The sequence below is a fragment of the Hyalella azteca genome, unplaced genomic scaffold, assembly GCF_000764305.2.
Source record: "Hyalella azteca isolate HAZT.00-mixed unplaced genomic scaffold, Hazt_2.0.2 contig9666, whole genome shotgun sequence".
NCBI classification, from domain to species: domain Eukaryota; kingdom Metazoa; phylum Arthropoda; class Malacostraca; order Amphipoda; family Hyalellidae; genus Hyalella; species Hyalella azteca.
The window spans coordinates 3,241-17,668 of record NW_025939730.1 but is presented as its reverse complement, the minus strand read 5'-3'; the positions used below and the strand labels follow the sequence as shown (position 1 = coordinate 17,668).

The following is a 14,428-nucleotide window of genomic DNA, read 5'->3' as shown; positions in this document are numbered from 1 at the left end:
CACTAGAACTTGTCTCAACACACTAGAACTTGTCTCAACACACTAGAACTTGCCTCAACACACTAGAACTTGCCTCAACACACTAGAACTTGTCTCAACGCACTAGAACTTCTCTCAACACTGCAATAGTAACAACGTGCGCGCGCCAGTCAAGGCAGCGGCCGGGCGGAGCTGACGCAACAACGTGCACACCTTCCCACCTCCGCCGCCCAACTGAGCCCCACGGGACACCCAAGCCTGAGCCTATGACGGACGCCCTTCTCAACAACCCTCAGCTCTGGCGCCCACACCGACCCCCTGAGGGGACTTCGGACAATAGCGATGTCAATTAAACCTCGTATATAAATGACGAGGGAAAGAATTAGCGACATACAACGAGGAGAGAATACAGAGATCTGGAAGTCATTCGGCCCCTGGCAACGCGTCACTTGCGAGGCAATTTCGCCGCAGCCTTATCACTGTCAGTGCTTTATTTTTGTAGCAATTTTTGGACATTTTTCCCACTATTTGATATTGTATATTGTGTTCAAAAATTTTATTGATTCGTATTCGTTTGTTTCCTTTTACTTCGCATTTATGGTGTCGCGCTCAGGTTGGTAGTTTAGGTCGGTAATTCAGCAGGAGTAAAGGCTCATTTATTCATTTACCTGTATTAAAGTCGCACAGTTAATACTTTGCTCTTAACGAGCATCTTGACATGTCATCTCGCCATTTTCTATTCGTGCTAACTTCAGTCACCGCAACTGCAGGGTCTATCTCAACGAACTGTAAGTTTAATGAAATCTTCCTGGGCGTTTTTACGCGCAATCTTTTGTCGTTTGTGTGAATGGTGCCATTAATTATTTTGTATCTACGCTCTCCAGTCTTGGTTTCCTCCGCTACTCCAAATAAAATAATCAATCTATATATTATATCAAAGCTACTGCTAGTACCTATTGCCACAATCAACTGGTTGAATTAAGTTGAAATTCACTGCTAGAATGAACTGCTCAACCATAGGGAGACGCGGTCTCATATCAACCTACTGCGGAGCCTCATTCAGTTTTTCTCACCATGGTTTCTTCACTAACTCTACTTCTCTCAAGCCAAATCTCTGACCATCCTCTACCAATTCCCCTCTGAAGTCTCCATCTTCATTAATTTCATCATTTCAAATTCTTCAGCTTCATTCGAGCTAGTAATTATCTCTAAGACGCATCGAAATATTAGGTTCATAAATTCATGGCTTATATAAATATTTATATTTCCGAATTTCGGTCATTAGCAGGACAGGATTAGTAACATTACCAGGCAAATGTCAGGAATCCGGACAAAATAACATGCGGTTCTAGCTGTACTCTGTAATTAGTTTATATCTAGAAACCAGAAGCAAAAATAAATTAACTACTTTACCTGACATTCCAAAAAACACCAACCTCGTTAAGTTAGGGTTAGAGTTAGGGGTTAGGTGTGAATAGAACTTTTTTACATTGCTAGACACTTTATACAGGGATGAGGCCCAGCCAGGTCAACTTTTTTCTTACCATTTACAATTTTATAAGGTCATTGGGTACAAAATAATCATTTTCCGGATAAGTGTAATTTATATCGATATATACAATATATACAAATATATTCATATTTAGATGCTCCATATAAAAGCATAATTCTACTATTTATAATTTTTTGGTTCCTGACACAAATTGAACGCATTAAATGGAGCTGATACAATCAACCGAATTCCGCGGTTCGAATGAAAGAAATTAATGTATTCCTCTACTTATTTGAAGCGTTCTCGCCGCAGGATTGCCACCGTCAACACGTCACTTGTGCGGCAATCTCGCCGCAGGATTGCCACCGTCAACACGTCACTTGTGAGACAAGAGACTCGCCGCGCCACTAGATCGTCGCCTTAACTTTGTGGCGCGTGACCCGCCAAATGTGGCGGGCGGGTGTGGCGGGGCCTTAAGTCCACCTCAGTGGACGTGCAGCTAATGCAGCGGTCGCCACCCTAACTTGCGACGTCCACACCGATTATGGGACTCGCTGATGAGGGGGAGAGAGGGGGTGGAGGGGGAGACCGCTAAGGGCAGGGCTTGCGGTGGCTGACCTTTTGTGTAGGTCTTTGTACTGTCATTTTTTTCCGTCGTTTGCTAACTGTACAGGAGTGATGATGGGGATCACAGACGACCTGCCTGCGAGAAGTTACAGAATGAATTGAAGGCAAACTAGTGGATAATATCCTGGATAATATGCTGTTCAAAGGCACCAAATTCGGAGTAATGTGATACAGATTTGGTACTGAGGCCGGGATGCTGCATCGCTACCTGGCATCGGACGGCACAGAAATTGAGGAGAAGCAACTTGTTCGAGATCTCAGAGTGTTGCTGTGTACTGAAGCCGCGTTCGATGATCAGATCGAAGAAATAGTTGCGCGAGGCAGACAAAAGATGGGTTGGATCTGGTGGATATTCCGAACGAGAAAAGCGGATCCAATTAATGATCTCTTCATAGCCCTCTTCCTCCTCATTCTGGAGTGCTGCTGCCAGCTTAATTATTTGCGCCCCACTCAAGGCGGGCGCGGTGCAGAAACTGGAGGCAGTTCAACGTACTTTCACGTCCAGGATTAGCGGTATGAGAGAGCTGAACTCCTGGGCAGGTTGAAACACCTCGGACTGTGATAACACGAGAGGAGAAGAGAGAGGTATGTAAGAAGGTTATCCGCACTACTTGTCGGAACAGTACTTGTTGTAAGGCCTAGCCAGTCAAGTTGAAGCACTTTGTCTCTGGTTTCCTCGTGAGGCTGACTGAGCTATTATAGGCTGCAGTACGCTATTCTCAGGTACGCGTGAATTTGGATCAGTGCTCTTCTTTAAGTGTCCGTGAATTATTGTATTTTAGATTATTGAATTATCTTTCTGTATTGTTCATTTCGATGTGTATTTATTTGTGTCATTTGTTTGTCTCGGCAGGACAGAGCGAAGTCCCTCTCCTCTCTAGAAGACTCTCTATAGTTATAGTCTCTCCTTAGTTTAAATAGGCTACCTAGTAATGATCGTGATTCTGAACTGTTTTGAATAAATATAAAAACTTTATACCAGTTAATTGAACCCAACATCATCACAAGGTACATCATACTGTTCACTTAGAAGATTACAACCGGGATAGCGGTCAACTTTGAAAGCGAGGCCTCCAGGATAGCAACACATCACATCGAAAGAGGGGGGAAACTGTGCAGGATTACCCCACTTAATAACCGAGCTGAGGCCAGATCTACAGATTTTTCAGGAGGGACCACTGACATTCACTGTCCATCTTATTACCGAGTCCATCCAACGTCTTACCGAAGGAGCTGAAAGGAGGGGTTTCACTTGAAACACGCAAGAGATCTTTGGATGTATTTTTCAGCAAGATCCCGGATTGTCCGGTTATAGGCCACTCCACTGCAGGTAACAAGCAACATCAACTTGTATCAGCTGGCTCAAATGAGGGCAGATATACGGAACACGTTCAACGTCATATTCACGACCCGAGGGCCGGGCGACCTGCCTATCTATCGACGGCTTAATTGGAGACGGAGGACGACGTAAATAAAGAGTAGATAATTATCACTTTATTCTATATCACAAAAATGAAAATAGGTTGTGATCGAAAGGACTGATCTTTGTGGAACTAGAAACTGTCGTGGCATCCCTTGGTTGGCTTATTGAGTGTGTACGACGTATGCCTTTACAGGGACCCTAAAATTCACGCCAAAAGGCTGTTCTAACGTTGTGATCGTCACGCTAGCACGGTCTGCAGTGGGCGGACGTTGTGGCCACGGCCACGGGCCGGCGTTTTCGCCCGTTCAGTCGCGAGAAACTTCGACTAATCGATACGGCTACGATTACTGCAAGAGAATCTACAATATAAAAATGACGACCATGATTTCCCTGAATTTCGATACAGCCAACAACACCGCAACGGCCGCGTCGGCCGTTATTCTATTGCGAGCCTACACGAGAAGCAAACAGAGGAGCAGCGATTACACAGCCAGCAAGTCAGCGATTACACAGCCAGCAAGTCAGCGATTACACAGCCAGCAAGTCAGCGATTACACAGCCAGCAAGTCAGCGATTACACAGCAAGCAATCCATTCAAGTCTGACGGTCTGACACAGCATCATCAGTACGGCCACGAGCTGGTCGCAACGCCACAAAACAGGAAGCCTTCAGAGCCGTTTCGAAGTACAGCCATTAACACTGTTAACCGTGCGGAAATGCGGAACTACAGATATCTTTGGAATAGGCGAGACGACAGGTTTAGAACGAAAATCGCGGTACAACTACTTAGAACAAACGATCGTCATTACGGCAGAAGACTTTTGTGATCGATACTGTCGCGGTATAGCAACCGTACCGCGCTACGGGATTGCCCTCCAGACCAATGTTCCCTGGGAAAGTAAGAAAGTTCGAACAGCGATTAGAGACATTTCATTTCAAAGTGCTCCATTCACGTCTTTGATCAATAATCAGGAGTGATGTTTTCTTAGGGATAAAATATCAAGTGCTGTATTTATTTCCTTGTCGTTTGCAACAGTGAATTTGTTCACGTAGGATGCAAACTTTCCAGTTTACTATTAAATATATCAGTGTTCCATTGCAACCCTCTCTTTTGTACGATATTCTTGCTGTAAACTGTTCATACGGAAACTTTAAAACGAACACGCTGAGGAAGCCTGAGACGATACAGACGCAACCTGACTAAATTATTGCAGGTTACGATCCATAATAAAACCAACTGTAATCAGACGATAGCGGCGCATCAGTGATAGTGGACGACGACGTCCTAAACTGGTCATAAGGTGAGGTCATAAGGTGAGGTCATAAGGTGAGGTCATAAGGTGAGGTCATAAGGTGAGGTCACAAGGTGAGGTCATAAGGTGAGGTCACAAGGTGAGGTCATAAGGTGAGGTCATAAGGTGAGGTCATAAGGTGAGGTCATAAGGTGAGGTCATAAGGTGAGGTCATCACGGCGCCGAACGGCCTTGTCACGGCGAAAGTTTCGAACTGGTATGACGACTCATAAAGGCAGTCAAACACGCGTCTTGTATAACGACTTTATTCAGGTAATAACCGAGCCTCCGTTACACTATCACGTCACAATACGTCATAACGACGTCACAAAATCGCTTAAATCTAACATAAATTACGCCAAAAAATGCCGCCAAAATGTAGCAATGACGCCACAATGGCGGGTGTAACATAATGTAACAATGACGAAACAATGGCGCCACAATAACGCCATAATAGTGTAACAATGACGCCACAATGGCGGGTGTAACATATAATGTAACAATGACGCCACAATAGCGGGTGTAACATATAATGTAATAATGATGCCACAATAACGCCACAATGGCGCCACTGTGGCGCATCAGACGACGGCGGAGAAGAAGTCGGCGACGGAGAGGCTGCACGTCGGGAAGGCCGCCGCGCACCCGCCGCTGTGGCGGCCGAGGAGCTCAGCGGCGGAGTATTCGTCGTCCACGTCCCCGCCGTCCGCCGTGTGGGCGAGGATCCTGGGGGAGGGGAGGACGGGGGGTTGTGGTGGGGTATAAAAAGTTGTGGCGGGGGGCGGGGGGTTGTGGTGAGGGATGGGGGTTGTGGCGGGGAATGTGGGATTGTGGCGGTGGGGATGGAAAGTAGTAGCGTAAACTATTAATATAAGCATCTGCCACATGAGCCCCTGTACAATATTCTTCGTCCAGAGCAATACGAGAGATGCCACAAGACCACAAAATTTAAAATTTTTATTTTCGGCTAAACTCTTACTTCATTGATCAAATTTGTACGGCAAGCCGCATTATAGAGTTAATATTTGTTAATAAATATTAATGATCCTGCGATGCGTTAGAAGGTTTTAAATGTTGATAATGTTTTGAAAGTTTGGAGGTCTTACCAAGTAACATCAAGCACGTCACATCAAGCACGTCACATCAAGCACGTCACATCAAGCACGTCTCATCAAGCTCGTCACATCAAGCACGTCACATCAAGCACGTCACATCAAGCACGTCACATCAAGCACGTCACATCAAGCACGTCACATCAAGCACGTCACATCAANGGGGTCAGAGACTGTGGGCGCCATGCCCAGCCTAGGGCAGAGACAGGGGGTCAGAGACTGTGGGCGCCATGCCCAGCCTAGGGCAGAGACAGGGGGTCAGAGACTGTGGGCGCCATGCCCAGCCTAGGGCAGAGACAGGGGGTCAGAGACTGTGGGCGCCATGCCCAGCCTAGGGCAGAGACAGGGGGTCAGAGACTGTGGGCGCCATGCCCAGCCTAGGGCAGAGACAGGGGGTCAGAGACTGTGGGCGCCATGCCCAGCCTAGGGCAGAGACAGGGGGTCAGAGACTGTGGGCGCCATGCCCAGCCTAGGGCAGAGACAGGGGGTCAGAGACTGTGGGCGCCATGCCCAGCCTAGGGCAGAGACAGGGGGTCAGAGACTGTGGGCGCCATGCCCAGCCTAGGGCAGAGACAGGGGGTCAGAGACTGTGGGCGCCATGCCCAGCCTAGGGCAGAGACAGGGGGTCAGAGACTGTGGGCGCCATGCCCAGCCTAGGGCAGAGACAGGGGGTCAGAGACTGTGGGCGCCATGCCCAGCCTAGGGCAGAGACAGGGGGTCAGAGACTGTGGGCGCCATGCCCAGCCTAGGGCAGAGACAGGGGGTCAGAGACTGTGGGCGCCATGCCCAGCCTGGGGCAGAGACAGGGATCAGAGACTGTGGGCACCATGCCCAGCCTAGGGCAGAGACAGGGGGTCAGAGACTGTGGGCACCATTCCCAGCCTGGGGCAGAGACAGGGGGTTAGAGACTGTGGGCACCATGCCCAGCCTGGGGCAGAGACAGGGGGTCAGAGACTGTGGGCACCATGCCCAGCCTGGGGCAGAGACAGGGGGTCAGATGCCAGCTGATGCCCTCAGTAGGGCCAGCTGATGCCCTCAGTTGGGCCAGCTGATGCCCTCAGTAGGGCCCGCTGATCCACAATATTGTTGCTGCCTCTTGCTGCTGCTTCCGGCAATGCTGTTAGTGGTGCAGAAGCGTACAATCAGCCACATGAATGCTTTGGATGTGGGGACATCCAATGCATTCCTACATCCATTTGGATGTGGGGACATCCAAAGTCTCTACATCCAAAGCAAGGCTTTGGATGTAGAGACTCACCCGCCGTGGTAGTTCTTACGGTAGAGACTCACCCGCCGTGGTAGTTCTCACGGCAAAGACTCACACGCCGTGGTAGTTCTCACGGCAAAGACTCACACGCCGTGCTAGTTCTCACGGTAGAGACTCACCCGCCGTGGTAGTTCTCATGGTAGAGACTCACCCGCCGCTGTAGTTCTTACGGTAGAGACACCAGCCGTGGTAGCTTTCACGGTACTCACCCGTCCAGAAAAGTTTCGAATTTTTCGAAGAAATCGATCCTGTCGTGCCAGCCGTGGGAGTTGCGGCCGAGGAAGAGGTTGAAGTTGGGGACGGAGGTGGGCAGGTTGAAGACGAGGTCGTGTTGCAGCGTCAGCGAGCTGCTCGATCCGATACCCCGTACGGGCAGACCGAAGAGCAGCGTCACCTGCAGGGGTATGAGGGGAGTGTGGGTATGTGGGGCGAGAAAAATTTAGGTCACATACGAAGACACGAGGGGAATATTGATCACATTTAAAGGTACGAGGGGAATGTGGGTCGCCCACCAGGGCGGACGGAGACAGGCGTGACCTGAGAATGCACGAGCGGAGTGTGGGCGGAAAAGAGAGCATGATATACTTTGATCACTTCCGGTTACCTTACATATCAAACTCGTCAGACTGAGGCTAAACATCGTCGCACACGTCCTTGCCTGCACCGATGATACGACCTTGCTTGCACTGGTAACACGTCCCTGGTAACACCTGCCTGGTAACGCCTGCCTGGCAACAGGTCCCTGGTAACACGTCCCTGGTAACACGTCCCTGGTAACACCTGCCTGGCAACACGTCCCTGGTAACACGTCCCTGGTAACACCTGCCCGGCAACACGTCCCTGGTAACACCTGCCCGGCAACACGTCCCTGGTAACACCTGCCTGGCAACACGTCCCTGGCAACACCTGCCCGGCAACACGTCCCTGGTAGCACCTGACTGGCAACACGTCCCCGGTACTCACGGTGAGGGTGGAGCCCGATGGAAAGATGAGGAAGCGGCGCCGTCTGTACTTGGCCGCCCCGCCGCTCCACGGCTCCTCCCGTAACCACTCGGGGTCCTGGTACGGGGCCACGGGTCGCGGGGACGTGTCGGAACTGTTCTTTGACAGACTGGGGACGACGGGTTGCAGGGATGTCCCAGGACCCTGTCTTCCGGGACTGTCTGCTGTCCAATCGTGTGGTGATAGACCTTCCTCATGCAGACTGTCTGCTATCCAGTCGTGTGGTGACAGATCGTCCTCATGCAGACTGTTTGTAAACAGACTGTCTGTTTGGTATAACATGGATGAAGTTTTGGGCAGAGAGATGTTTGTTCGCAGGCCGTTTGACGACAAACGCTGTGCTTGTGTCGCAGGCACCTGACAACAAACTGCCATCACGGCAGCCGCGACAAACGGCAACATCTCGGCGCTGGAGCCTGATCTCCAAATTTGGCTCTGGCAAAGTTTTGTTCACCAAAAATACCTGTTGTTGGGTCGCGTTGAATCAAGAAAACATTTGTTGATACAACTTTAGCCTATTCTAACTAGACTTTTACTAGTAACAGCTTCATAAAGTCGATTTTACATTAATAATATTGCTGAACTAATTCTCGATTGCGGCACACAGACGCTATAACACTTGCTTGCTCCGTACGCTCGTGTGGTGCAACTTTGTGGTCTTCGTGCGTACACAACTTGTGTTCTCGTGTGGAGATGGAGTTTATTTTTGAATCAGAAAGCCAGACTAGAGTTTGTGGGCCGAGACAATCGCGTCCTGGGAACCCGTTGGATGAAATGAGTGAGTAAAAATTACCCATGACTTATATAGGTCCGATAAACGGAGGCCTAAAATGAGCTGGGACAAATCTCCGCGTTTCCCTGCCGTCGACCGCATGGCTTTCATCCTGCACAATCGCCGCCATTCACCGCATGAATGAAGCGCCGGCCACGAGTATCACCGAACAATGAATGACTCGACCAGACGCAACTCTCTCCTACGCGTATGATATGTAGGAATGTTCACTACGCGTCTCTCATACTCAGCGTCCTACGTACGCGGCGTCCCTTTTACGCAGCTCCCTCCTGCGCCGCGTCCTCTTACGCGGCGTCCCTCCTACGCGGCTGGCGTCCATCCTACGCGGCGTCCATCCTACGCGGTGTCCATCCTACGCGGTGTCCATCCTACGTGGCGTCCATCCTACCCGGCGTCCATCCTACGCGGTGTCCATCCTACGTGGCGTCCATCCTACGCGGCGTCTCTCCTACGTGGCGTCCATCCTACGCGGCGTCTCTCCTACGTGGCGTCCATCCTACGCGGCGTCTCTCCTACGTGGCGTCCATCCTACGCGGCATCTCTCCTACGTGGCGTCCATACTACGCGGCGTCCATCCTACGCGGTGTCCATCCTACGTGGCGTCCATCCTACGCGACGTCCATCCTACGCGGTATCCATCCTACGCGGTGTCCATCCTACGTGGCGTCCATCCTACGCGGCGTCTCTCCTACGTGGCGTCCATCCTACGCGGCGTCCATCCTACGTGGCGTCCATCCTACGTGGCGTCCATCCTACGCGGCGTCTCTCCCACGTGGCGTCCCTCCTACGCGGCGTCTCTCCTACGTGTGGTATCCATCCTACGCGGCGTCTCTCCTACGTGGCGTGCCTCCTACGCGACGTCCCTCCTACGTGGCGTCCCTCCTACGTGGCGTCTCTCCTACGTGGCGTCCATCCTACGTGGCGTCCATCCTACGTAGCGTCTCTCCTACGCGGCGTCTCTCCTACGTGGCGTCCATCCTACGCCAGACGTTGCCAGACAGCTGGACGTTGCCAGACAGCTGGACGTTGCCAGACAGCTGGACGCTGCCAGGAAGCTGGACGTTGCCAGACAGCTGGACGTTGCCAGACAGCTAGACGTTGCCAGACAGCTGGACGTTGCCAGACAGCTGGACGTTGCCAGGAAGCTGGACGTTGCCAGACAGCCGGACGTTGCCAGACAGCCGGACGTTGCCAGACAGCTGAACATTGTCAGACAGCTGGACGTTGCCAGTCACGGGAAGCAGCAACACTTCTTCCAGCGAGAACAAGTGGAAGAAGGTAAATAAAAATATTTCTTGATATTTTTGTTTATTTTTTGTGATAATATTGATGCTACGGCACTGAACATGCAAATAAAGCAACTTAATACAATATTCAAAGAATAAGATTACAGAAATTTTTATATAAACGCAAATTTTTGCCATTGTACGAACGTCGGGGAAGAGGGTTCATCCAAACGTCGCCAGGGGAAGAAGGAAAATTTGGGAGGAGGGAAGACTTCTGTCGAAATATCATCCAAACGTTGCCAGATTCTAATTAGGTAAGCGGGGAACCAACTTGCAACTATCCAAGATGGCCGCCATATCCCAATTAGATATGCTGATGCCCTCCAATAAGATGCCCAGGGCGCCGGTAAATAATTACATTTGAGGGGCGTCAATACCCGTCGCCAGCATCCTCCAAGACGCGGGCGACGGCGTGGGCGAGGTCGCGGGCGACGAAGGTGGGCGCTGGGTGGGTCGCCCACTCGGCGCGATACTTGCCGGTCTGCACGAGCACCGCCCGACAGCCCACCTCGCGGGCACCCACCACGTCACCCTGCAGGTCGTCGCCCACCATCACCACCTGCGCAGGTCACGAGCGTCAGGTCCATGGCATCCTGGAGTTCAGTTTTTAATTTCCTTCAACAATAACTTAGTTATAGCACTACAAGGATCTTGTCCGTTTTCTATGAATTCGTTTTCTATGAAATATTTCATAGAAAACGACTAAGCTGTTTATTCCAGCGCAAACTTCTCTAAACAACAAACGTTCCATTACAAAATAAAATTACGTGTGAGATGGCATAACTGACGACCGGTCTGCGGTCTCTCATCACTTCTTATAAGTATTGGGAAATTGTGGGAAGTGAGCATTTAACGTAGCCCTATCTGTCAATGTCATCACCAGGCCGAGCAGCAGACAAGCCCCAACTTGGCTGGGCTGCAGACAAGCCCTAACTTGGCTGGGCTGCAGACCAAGCCCTAACTTGGCTGGGCTGCAGACAAGCCCTAACTTGGCTGGGCTGCAGACAAGCCCTAACTTGGNGGCCGAGCTGCAGACAAGCCCTCACCTGGCTGGGCTGCAGACCAAGCCTCTTTAGGGCGGAGTGGAAGTAAAGGCTGCTGGGCTTGCCAATAATCTCGGCCGTGACGCCGGTGGCCGCCTCTAACGCGGCCGTGAAGGCACCCACGTCCAGACGCAGGGCGGCGCCATGGCGGTAGTACATTCTGCGTGCACATTGTTGAACGATGTTAAAAATAAAAATGCTAATTGTGATCCTATATAGATTAAGGCATCCTAGATTGCACACCACCAGTCCCCTATAAAGCCCTCCCCCAAGCTCCCCCTACAAAGCCCCAACAATTCCCCTTACAAAGGCCCCCACCTGCACCCGGGCTCAGCACCCCTACAACGCCCTCCACCAGTTCCCCTACCACGCTCCCTACCCCCGCCCCAGGGAGAAGAGCGTAGGGTGCGGCATGTTCAGGAGGCAGGAGAAGGCCGCGTTGAGGCGAGCGTAGGAGAAGTTATCCTCTGCGTCTCCTACAACGACGCAGGTGGCAGGCGCCTCCTGCAGCACGCAGTCGAACTCCTGCACCACCTGCGCGGCCACAGAGCCATGAAGTTCACAAGTAAATTAGATTTTATATCAGTTTCATGCACCCCTTTCTTTTCCCATGTTAGATATATCATAACAACAGGCACAAACAAAGCAAGCAGTTCAGCGTTTAGTTGCCTTGGTATTTTCAATGCAAAACAAAGACCGGCGCTACATGCGTGATGCGTGGAATAAGGTGCTTATACACGGGGCTATTAGGTGCGTATATTGGTTGCGTCTACTACAGAAGCAGGCTGAGAGCCTATACACGAGTATAGTGTTTTCGGTACACTGCCCCCGCGTCAGTGCGACGTTTGGAGTTGTCGAGTAAGGGTGTACACGGTGGAGGCGTGCGAGAGCACGACAGCAGTGAGCGAGAGAGAGAGTGACGCAACTAGGCTCCGTATGACGGCCGAGCCGCTACTGAGCGCAATAGGCTGCTTTAAAACAACTCGAGTTGTTCTGCCTGTAATGAACCAGCTAGTTGCCTCTGAACACTTCAAGCATCACAAATTTTAGTTGCCTCGCCTAGTAGAAGCAACTAATAGCCCCGTGTATAAGCACCTTAAGGGCAAGCCAGAGGCCAAGAGCGACCACCCCTTCAGTGCCTCGCCTGCTCGTGTACGAGTAGGTGAGGGTTGAGGCTGCGCTGTCTGATCACGTCGATGACAGCAGGTACGGGCGTGATGACGTCATCCACTGTAAGATACGAGTATCCCAGCCCTCGTAACTTATCCACGAGCACCGACGTGGGTTGCGTGCTTTCGTTGCTCACGAGCACCACTTTGTAGCCACGCTCCCTCAGCCTGTTATGTCAGATTTTTGCAGTCATAACTTGACTATTTGACTCGCGCTGTAACATAGTTCATGTTAATGCATTGTACACGAGTATTTAGTAAGTTAGTTTGTGTGTCTCAACGCCGCAATATACAGGAGCTTGTGTTCAGAATACCTGCCGTATTAGGATATTACCGGGACCTGAGAATATATTTTTAATGGGTATCTCAAGGCTTCAAAACGCGGGAGGGGAGTGCGAGATAAATATTTCATTTTATTTTTTAATTTGGCTGATTAATTTATTATTTAAGTAATAAAAAGCTTCAGTGCCCGAATGGGAAGTCTATTTTGGTTTGGACGGCCTTCCTCTTATTAAAACCAATTAGTTGTGGAAATTAGAATCAATATTAAAAATAATTGAATTCTGGAACTTTCTTCCCTCGCAACGTCTAGTTTAGCAGCTATTTAAGATAACGAGTACATGATTAATAATTTGAGGTAAATAGTTTAAGATATCTAATTAAAGACAACTAATTAAAGTCAAGTATTTGAATATAAATAATAACTCACCTCTGGAGAGCAGCGGGGCCCCCGGGCACAGCGCACCCTCCTGACTCGTATAGCACGCCTGTCACGTCCAGCATCAGACCCCTAACGCCGCTGAACATCTTGGTTATTACTAACGTAATGCTGAAAATTGTATAGTTATTACTAGCCTAATGTTAAAACATTATTAATGAACGCCTAATGTAGGATCTTCATTAATATCAACTCGATCAATATCCAATGTGCAAGAATAGCTTCAAATTAATGTACCGGTTACATTTTACCCCTGTCGTTTCATCTTGATCGCGCTGAGATAGTCACCGTTCTACTTCTTGTTCACCGTTGATCACTCCTTCATTTTGTTTATAACCGCTGTTAGTTTCGCAGAAGTTTCAACACTATTTCTCTTAATTGCATTCAATTCCTCGGCAACAATAAATATCTAATCGTATTCCCAATCATTTTTTGCGATTTTTTTAGCGATCACTTATGTGTGGTAGTATGTGCGTGAGTGGTGACTGAGGCATCACACATCCTTCAACATCACTGTAGCTATAGAGTGCAAGGATGTTATGAAGGAGGCGATGCTGCCGAAAGAGAGGCTTTGTATGAGCAACAAAAAATACAGTTCTAGGGAATAGTCAGAAATTCGCTAAAGATTTTCATTTTTATAGCATAAATTCGTTCGCTTGCATTTTAAAAACAATCGTGAACGGCACCATGGCCGCCTAAGGTGCCATTGTACTCTATTGTAGTCGCCATTCTGCTGATGGCCTTGACATTTTTTGCACGATTTTGTAATGCGTTATACAATATATAATTCAAGTCTAACTCTATGATGGGGGATAAGGGCACAGGGTGGCCCAGTGGTTAAAGTTCAGAGTACCAAGATTGGAGCAGAGAGGCGCGGGTTCGATCCCAGCTTTGTGCGCCAGTTTCTGGTCAGAATCGGCAAGGAGGCCGGGCGGTTAAGCACAGCAGAATTGTAGCANCACTACATCATGCAGCACTACATCATGCAGCACTACATCATGCAGCACTACATCATGCAGCACTACATCATGCAGCACTAACATTAAGCCAACATATTAACCACTCCCCTACAGGTGCATTATTGCATTCAATACCAGACGAGACGCGTTAACGGCGGCCTCGCCTTCTATTTATTAGATCATCTGTAAGTATCATACATTAGATCAAATATAAGAACATAATATTATATCATACTCAATTATTATAAATATTTCACATATACAAT

The 14,428-nt window shown here is 49.5% G+C and overlaps 2 protein-coding genes across 2 annotated transcripts; both read right to left on the bottom strand.

The window, feature by feature from the left end:
* Positions 1 to 7,401: 7,401 nt before the first annotated feature.
* LOC108675400 lies at positions 7,402 to 9,274 on the bottom strand (the record flags this gene model as incomplete). The annotated part of the gene is given in 2 exon segments (XM_018163408.2): positions 7,402 to 7,586; positions 8,156 to 9,274. Coding segments are annotated over 2 exon segments (626 nt in total), but the record flags the coding sequence as incomplete, so codon positions are not given.
* Positions 9,275 to 10,288: 1,014 nt separating this feature from the next.
* On the bottom strand, positions 10,289 to 14,050 carry LOC108675402 (phospholysine phosphohistidine inorganic pyrophosphate phosphatase). Its single transcript, XM_018163409.2, has 5 exons — positions 13,195 to 14,050; positions 12,461 to 12,653; positions 11,696 to 11,850; positions 11,320 to 11,476; positions 10,289 to 10,832 (listed from the first exon to the last, which is right to left on the bottom strand). The coding sequence occupies exons 1-5, from the start codon at positions 13,290 to 13,292 to the stop codon at positions 10,644 to 10,646; spliced, it is 792 nt and encodes a 263-aa protein (XP_018018898.1). The 5' UTR covers positions 13,293 to 14,050; the 3' UTR covers positions 10,289 to 10,643.
* Between the last annotated feature and the right edge of the window lie 378 nt (positions 14,051 to 14,428).

What these genes read in the sequence shown, in the direction of transcription:
- LOC108675402 (XM_018163409.2), bottom strand. Translation starts at nt 13,292, where the DNA reads ATGTTCAGCGGCGTTAGGGGTCTGATGCTGGACGTGACAGGCGTGCTA. An exon ending in GGCCCCGCTGCTCTCCAGAG is followed by an intron (nt 12,654 to 13,194) that starts GTGAGTTATTAT and finishes CTGACATAACAG; the next exon opens with GCTGAGGGAGCGTGGCTACA. An exon ending in ACCTACTCGTACACGAGCAG is followed by an intron (nt 11,851 to 12,460) that starts GCGAGGCACTGA and finishes GTGGCCGCGCAG; the next exon opens with GTGGTGCAGGAGTTCGACTG.